Source organism: Pteropus alecto, unplaced genomic scaffold (assembly GCF_000325575.1).
Source record: "Pteropus alecto unplaced genomic scaffold, ASM32557v1 scaffold21, whole genome shotgun sequence".
NCBI lineage: Eukaryota > Metazoa > Chordata > Mammalia > Chiroptera > Pteropodidae > Pteropus > Pteropus alecto.
This window is the reverse complement of record NW_006436282.1, coordinates 30,970,809-30,978,000: the sequence shown is the minus strand read 5'-3', so window position 1 is coordinate 30,978,000 and position 7,192 is coordinate 30,970,809. Positions and strand designations below refer to the sequence as shown.

The 7,192-nt window shown below is 62.3% G+C and overlaps 1 protein-coding gene across 3 annotated transcripts in view; it reads right to left on the bottom strand.

The window, feature by feature from the left end:
- Positions 1 to 6: 6 nt before the first annotated feature.
- GRB10 (growth factor receptor bound protein 10) overlaps positions 7 to 7,192 on the bottom strand; it is a 117,571-nt gene continuing 110,385 nt past the window's right edge. For 2 of the 3 annotated variants that reach the window (XM_015589510.2, XM_015589512.2), the window contains exons 11-16: positions 6,906 to 6,980; positions 6,270 to 6,386; positions 5,403 to 5,472; positions 5,196 to 5,283; positions 1,085 to 1,178; positions 7 to 185 (exon numbers count right to left, since the gene is read on the bottom strand). In XM_015589510.2, coding sequence (XP_015444996.2) covers positions 39 to 185; positions 1,085 to 1,178; positions 5,196 to 5,283; positions 5,403 to 5,472; positions 6,270 to 6,386; positions 6,906 to 6,980 — 591 coding nt within the window. In that variant the 3' untranslated portion in view covers positions 7 to 38. The remainder of the gene's footprint in view (positions 186 to 1,084; positions 1,179 to 5,195; positions 5,284 to 5,402; positions 5,473 to 6,269; positions 6,387 to 6,905; positions 6,981 to 7,192) is intronic. The other variant, XM_015589511.2, reaches the window with a different exon arrangement.

The following is a 7,192-nucleotide window of genomic DNA, read 5'->3' as shown; positions in this document are numbered from 1 at the left end:
TCGGCCCCTCTGGGCTTCAGCCGAGGTGCGATCTGAGGTCACAAGGCCACGCGGATGCAGTGGTGCTTGAGCTTGCAAGGCAGGACGCCCTTGTTCAGCTGGTAGAAGTCGACGAGCTGGATCAGGTCGGAGAAGCGGGTGTTCCCGTCGTCCAGGCTGAAGTACACCTGGCCGTCCTCCTCAAACTAAGAGACACAAGAACACCGGCCAGGTGAAAGGCCGCAGCTTGTGACGGAACTGGCCGTGGTCGGCCGCAGCCCTGCCGCCCCACAGCGTGGATCCCAGGGGGCACACAAGGAGTCGGCAGGACGGGTGAGAAAGACGGCCGGGGGTCAGGAGTGAGTGGAAAGCGGCCCTGTCTCTCAGGCCCACTGAGCACAGCTGGCTCCCTGCCCCGCGGTGTCGTGGGGCGGAGCCGATGTCCCTCCCGGCCTGCCCTGCCTGAGGGTGAGGGCGACCGGTCAAGCTGCAGGTGCCCGCACGGGGTAAGGTGCTCCTGGTCACTCTAATAGTGCTGACAAACGTGTCCGACAGTGGTGTTCTGGGACTGTGCGAGGTAGAGGCTGTTTCCTGGTCCCAGGACCAAGTGCAGGGGCGGGGCAAAGGACAGTTGCCGTTGGGCCCCTCGGCCAGGGGTCCACAGCCCTCTCAAACCTCCCGGGAGCATCCTGGCCCAAGTCAGACAGCTCCTCAGATGCACGTGTTCAGCAGCATGCCCACCACATGCTGGCCGCTCACAGGGCCCCGTGACCTGGCCCCGGGCTGGCCGCTCACAGGGCCCCGTGACCTGGCCTTGCTTGTCCTCCCGGCCGGGTCTCGGCTGCAGCTCTGGGCCAGGTGGACGTGCAGGACCTTGGCATGGGGCCCCGTTTTCCCATGTTATTTCTCGGAAACGCCACCCCCATTCCCAAAGAACAAACTTCTTTCTCTTCCAAGGATCTCTTGACCGTATCTCACCTGCGAGCTCAGAACCGTACGTATTTAATGATCTGCAGTCTGGCTGCTTTATAACTGGGCAACTGCGTTCAGAATGAAAGCAGAAAGCCAAGGGCACGAGAGTGGCTGTGGGAACATCGGTACTCACGGGCAGGATCTGGAAATTCTTGACTTTCTGGTGGTGGCACAGTGTGAGCACGAAGGCCTTCGGGTTGCTCTGGCTGTCACGGAGCAGGAAGAGCCTGGGGGGGGCGGCGGTGATCGCTGTTACCTCCTAGAAGCCCGGACTCTCTACGTACACGCGCGTGTATACGTATTTGCACACGTAAGCCAGCGCATACACGCGTGCACACATACGCCCCTCCCTGTCTGGTGAGACAGGCTTGGAGCCGTGACGGCTCAGGATGCTGTGGCATCCAGGTGGCCTCTGGTGGCAATGGCACCCTACACACCCAGACGGCGGCTTCTAAGGGTCCCCCTTCGCTGCCAGGGACGAGGGCTCCTTGGCAATGATTAAGCAGCCCCGTGGGGTCAGGTGGGGAAAAAGCAAGACGCAGCTAGAACGTTCTGTTCCAGAAAGGAAGGAGTTGCTGAGAAGACGATGACCCAGGACGCAGCCTGGCCAGGTCTGGGCGTCAAAGCGAAGAGCAGAAGGGATGGAACACGAGCCACAGAACGGGACGGAGTCTGTGAGTCCAAACCAGTTTTACAAATAACTGAGCGAATACATTAGCGGAGGAGGAGAGAGAGAGAGCGAGCTCTTGCCTAGAGCAGAAGCCCAGCCAAACAGGAGAACGAGGCCGTCGCAGATCTCCGCCGATCGAGACCTGCGGTGGACACTAGAACCAGCGGGTGGACTTCTGATGCCAAACGGCCCCAAGGCACTGATCCTGTTTATTTTTTTCAGCAGAGCGGGGACCTGGCCAACTCGATCTTCACAGGGCCTCACGCCGCCACCACCGGGAACGACGTGGCCACCCGAGCACCGGCGAGCACGCTCTGGAGATGCCTGGATGGCATTTCCGGCTGCCCCGGCCAGAAACGCAACGCCCGGCCGAAGCGCGAGCCAGCCGACTCGCCCAGACCGTGGCAGCTTCTAGAACCAGCTTCTACTCCTCAAGAGCGCCAACGGGAGAGAGAGGAAGGCATGGAGACGCGCCGGCATAGGAGAGGTGGAGGGTTAGGAAGCTTTTCCTCTTGCAGAAAAATTTAACTGGGGCTGCTTGGAAAAGGGACTGTGTACGTTAGATGACAGACTTGCATTTGTGTTAACTACCCGATTTCGTAACATATTATGTTTAAATAAGGAGAGTTCTTGTTTTTAGAAATTGTAACAGAGATAATTAGGATTGAAGGGGCATCATGCCACAACTTATTCCCATATGGTTCAGACAAAAGAGAGAGCGAGAGCGAGAGCGAGAGCGAGAGCGAGAGCGAGAGCGAGAGCGAGAGAGAGAGACGGAGAGAGAGAGAGAGAGGGAGGGAGGGAGGGAGGAGGAAGGAGGTGGGGGCGACAGGGCAGACGCTAAGGCAATGGGCTGTGACGTGCATAGCTGTGGTAACTGGGTAAAAAGTATATAGGAATTATTTTTCTTGCAACTTTTCTACAATTTAAAATGACTTCAAAATAAAAAATATTTAAAAAGTTAAAACAGCACGAAGAAGCATACGTCAGTGCTTTCACAGGAACATGTGGAATGAGCTGGGGGACAGACAGATACACGTAGAAAGGAGAAGCCCCAACACCCCAACCCAGAGACAAAGAGACGGCCTGGGAGGAACGTGCTTCACAGGCGTCAGAAAACCGGTCGCGGAAAGAGCCGCATCGTCGGTTTCTAGATGAGAACGTTAAAATGAAAAGCAGTCAAATGAGACTGAAAAATCCTGTGCTAAAAAGATAAAAAAAGAAAAAGGTAGCTTTATGTATTTCACTGCAGGATTTCTCAGAGCCTTTAGGGTGGGACCCACCAGGGAGTGCCGCCAGGACTGCCTCCGGGGCCCCAGGTTTTCTGGTCTCACCTGGCCTCACGGCCCTAGCTTTCAGGACACAGCTAGGACGTGCAGGGTTTGGCTGGGGTGGCTGGGGGGACAGTGCTGGGACCCGCGGGCTCCGGGTGGCCTGTGCTCACCCTAGCTCGGCGCCCTGCTTCCTCTTCCCGAGTCACTTCATTCTAAATGTGCCGTCGCTACTAGCAACCTAGGGGTCTGCGGAACTCTGGGGCACCCCGGAGGGAAAGCCGGGCTGTCTCTTTCTCATCTGTCCCCTTCATTAACTCCGGACCGAGGAGCAGACACAGACGCCGCCCTGTCTGCCCTGCAGTCCGGGGGCATGACCCCGGGAAACGAGGGCGCGACCCCGGAGGCTCGGGTTTTACGGCCGCCGGAAGGTTTCACGTCTGGAATGCGGGCTGACCGAGGAGCCGGCCAGCTTCTGGCCCGGCCCTCGCGGGCTGCACGACGGGCCGCCTAGCTCTCTGTCTCGGCTTCGTCATTTGCGAAAGGGCACAGTGACGCCTCTGGAAGACGGTGGCTATCACGTGGACAGTCGTGCACGAGAGCATGGCGTCCACGGTAGCTGGACACAACCGTGACCATGCTCAGCAAACTGGATCTAGGGGTTTCTGAGAGGGACAATGGCGGGGACCAGGCCCAGGGCGGACCACGCACTCCAAGGGCTGCCGCCTAGGGAAAGCAATCCCAAAGGGACACAGCAGAAAAGGGTGAGGGCCCGCGAGGCCGCACCGGGAGCCAGGGACGGCGAGCTCCTTCCGGGAGGGCCAGCGCACTGGGGGAGGACGGAGCTGCCCGTGCTAGCAGTCAGGGTGACAGGCCAGCAGAGCTGCCGGTGCCAGGGCGGACGCCGATCAGTGCCACAATGCAGCTCGCGTCCCAGCTCGGCACGCATGCGTGCTAGCTCAGTCCTGCCCCGCTCTGTCCTCCGACGGTGAGGGAGGCACCGGCAGGAGAGTGGGCGGACCCCGGGTCCCTGGCCACACCGCTGGGCAGTGCCAGGACGCAGCTGGGACACGGTGCGGGGAGCAGCCTCCTCCAGGTGAGCACCGTGGCTCTCACGGGACCCTGTCAGCCCAGACAGCACTGTCTCTCAGCCTGGGGGGCGCTGCACAAACGCAGGTCTGGACAAGGGCGTCCCGGCCCTCCCCACGGGGTGCGGGCCCTGGCACATGACACGACATGGAGGCAGAGGCCGGGCGCGGGGGACCACTCCCAGTGTGCACACAGCAGGGCCCGGAAGGGGCATGGTGCCGCCAGTGACAGCACTCACAGTACCCCTGAAAAGACCCTTCTCCCCAGGTTCTGCGGGGTGGAGGGCTGTGGGCAGCAGGAGGGGACAGAAGCAGGCAGCGAGCTCAGGGTCGGGCAGGAACCCCGCCAGGCTGGAAGGGGTGAGTGCACACGTGTGTGCACACACACGTGCCATCCCGTGCGGGGGCCACCTGGATTCTGGGGTTGTTCTTTGAGTCTGGCCACTGACCCTGTGGGTGCAGGCAGCTCCGGCAAGGAGATGTGCCAGGGCATCTGAGTGGCCCACCGCGGAGCAAGACAGAGTGGCCCCTTTTACGCACCCGCGGGGACGCAAGCTGCTCTCTGCGGGGGCCGACCGCTGCTGGCCCTGTGCCATCAGTCACGGGGCTGCGCCCACAGCCCCGGGCAGTCCCCCCCATGGCGGTGGGCACGTGGCCAGGCTGCGGTTGAGGGGGCACCAGCCCGAAGAACTGTGCACTGGGATTTGACTGCTGTTGACCCCAGAGCCCCAAGACGGCCTTGCGGTAAGTGACCCCAGGCTAGCCCACCGGAAACACGCCCCATCACGAGGGACACGGGACATGTGAGGGAAGCCTCACGGACCTGGCCCAGCTGAGCAGAGCCACTCGGACACCCCGAGCGTGAGGAAAACGGCTTTGCCGTTTTAAGCCAGTGAGGTTCAGGGTTGGTTGTTCTCAGCAAAAGCTGATTTACTGCATAAATCAATAGGTGTAGCAAAAATATTCTTTCCCATTTGCTCACGACCTTATTAGTTAAAGATAAGTAGCTTGTGTTGTCGGTTCGGCTTCAACAAAAGAGGGAGGGTGACACCAGACAGAGCGGGCAGACAGGTGGTAACCCTTCTCACCCCCCCCCCCGCCGCCCGCCCTGGTGGCCCAGCCCATAATACTCGTCCCTCCCCTTTAACGAGGACCTGACTGCTGCCCACCGCCCCGAGGCCCACACGGTGCAGACCAGACCCCCGGGGGCCTTACCCGTCCACCAGCCCTTGCTGCTTGATGATCCTGTGGGACTCCTCCCTGGAGATCTTGCCGTGAAACCACTGCTGGGTGCGGTGGATCACTGTGGGGGAGGGAGGCGGTGGTGCTGGGTTCCAGCCCGGCGGCTAAGTCGCTCCGCGGCCCGGCCCCATCCCCAGCCCCCGGCCTCGGGAAGGTCGGCGCCCCAGGTACTGCATTTACCTGTGCTGAGGTTAGAAGGATGCAGGGGGCTCTGGCTGCCCAGGGCATTCATCCGTGTGCTTCGCTTCTGCTGAGAAATCCAGGTAAGTGGTGTTAGTGGGTGGGGAGGAGGAGAACCCAGGAGCACCCACAGGCATCCTGGGGCAGGAGGCCTGGAGTGGGGGGGCTGGCCCGTGGAGCGAGGAACACCCAGAATACTCCTTGAGGTCCCAGGATGGGGGTGGACTCGCTTTGTGCACAGAAGATGCCGGGGAGCTGGGCACATCCGAGCAGGAAGGCACGGGCCCTCCCACGCCGGGGCGCAGTCTAAAAATTCTGGGCTCAGAGGCCCCAGGTCGGGGGCGGGGGGGGGTGGGGCTGCTTTCCCAGTCCCTCTGAAGCCACGTTCCGGGTACACTCTGGGCCAGAGCTGCAGGCTCAGGCTTTACGCATTGTCTTCGAGCCTCAGGGAAGCGTGGGAGCTGGGCGACACTCTGCCACCTGGAGGTTAGGGACTGGAACCTCGAAAAGTGACCACTCAAGGCCACAGAGCGAGGTGGTGGGCACCTCATGGGCCGGCCGAGGCCGGGGCTGCGTGCTCTCTGTAGACCACCAGCAACTCAGCAGGCAGTCTGCACGGGCCACGAGGCCAGAGGCCCTGCCCCTCTCCGGGGCCTCGCTCAGACGCCCTGGGGACCGGAGGCCGTGGGGTGTGGCCAGGCGCTCGCGGAGGGGGCAGGTGCAGTGCCACCCACCTACCCATGGAGACCTCAACGCCACCTCCCCTCCCAACACTCGCCCTCGCTGACACCCTCAGAGCCGCTCTCCTGCAGGCCACCCGTGGGGGGCGTCACCAGCCAGGGACACAGAGGGCTGGCCATGGCTCACCCTCCAGGCGTGCCCCTCCTCCAGGGCGGCGCTCTGGGCTTCCGCCGGGTTCTCGATCACTCTTCCTGTTTGCCCAGAGAAGTCCATCGCCACCAGGGAGTTCTCAGAGACACTGCGCTGGAGGGACGAAGCCACACGCGCTTGAAATGCGCGACCGAGCCACGCAGCAGCCGGCCATCTCCGCACGAAGAGCGGCCTTTCCGTGCAGAATGTGGCACGGAGCGGACGCTGAAGGACCTTTAAGGTCGTCTTTTGAGAGGACAAGTGTTTCTGCACCTCGGGAGGTACAGCATGTGCTGGGAACCCTGAGAACCCACTGTGACCTCAGTTCTCAGCAGCAAAGGGCTGTCGGCGGGTCCCTGGCACTGGGGCCCCACGGAGGAAACGGAGGGAGGCGGGAGGAGCCGGGGCTGCGGCAGGTCCGAGCATGTGCCGCTGCTGCCCGGGGGGTCGCGGGTGGGGGACAGAGGGCTGTGCTCCCAGCAGTGCCCTGTGGAGACCACAGAAGCCAGCCCCCGGGACGTGGGACGCTGTGGGACATGCTGGCTCGCTTCTCCCGGCCACCTCCCCTGACATGGGCCCCCGGCGGCAGCAGGCGCGGACGTGGGCGTTGGCTGGGGGTGGCAGCTCACTTACCACCGGGGAGAAGGACGAATGTGCAGCCCTCCTCTGCTGGGGGACCTGGAAGCTCTGGTACAGCAGTGGTCCGTACTGAGGGCGAGAGCAGGAGTCAGCCCCCCGCCGGCCACCCGCGCCCCAGGGCCCGCTCCCGCAGCCTGTTACGACACAGAATCTGGGCACGCAGAGCAGGGACGAAAGTACAGTCACACGAACACAGAGATCTTTATGGGTTTCCCTCCCAGCTCTGCTGCCCACCGTGCCTCACGCGGCCCCGACCCTCGCTCTCTGCTGGCCTGAGGCGA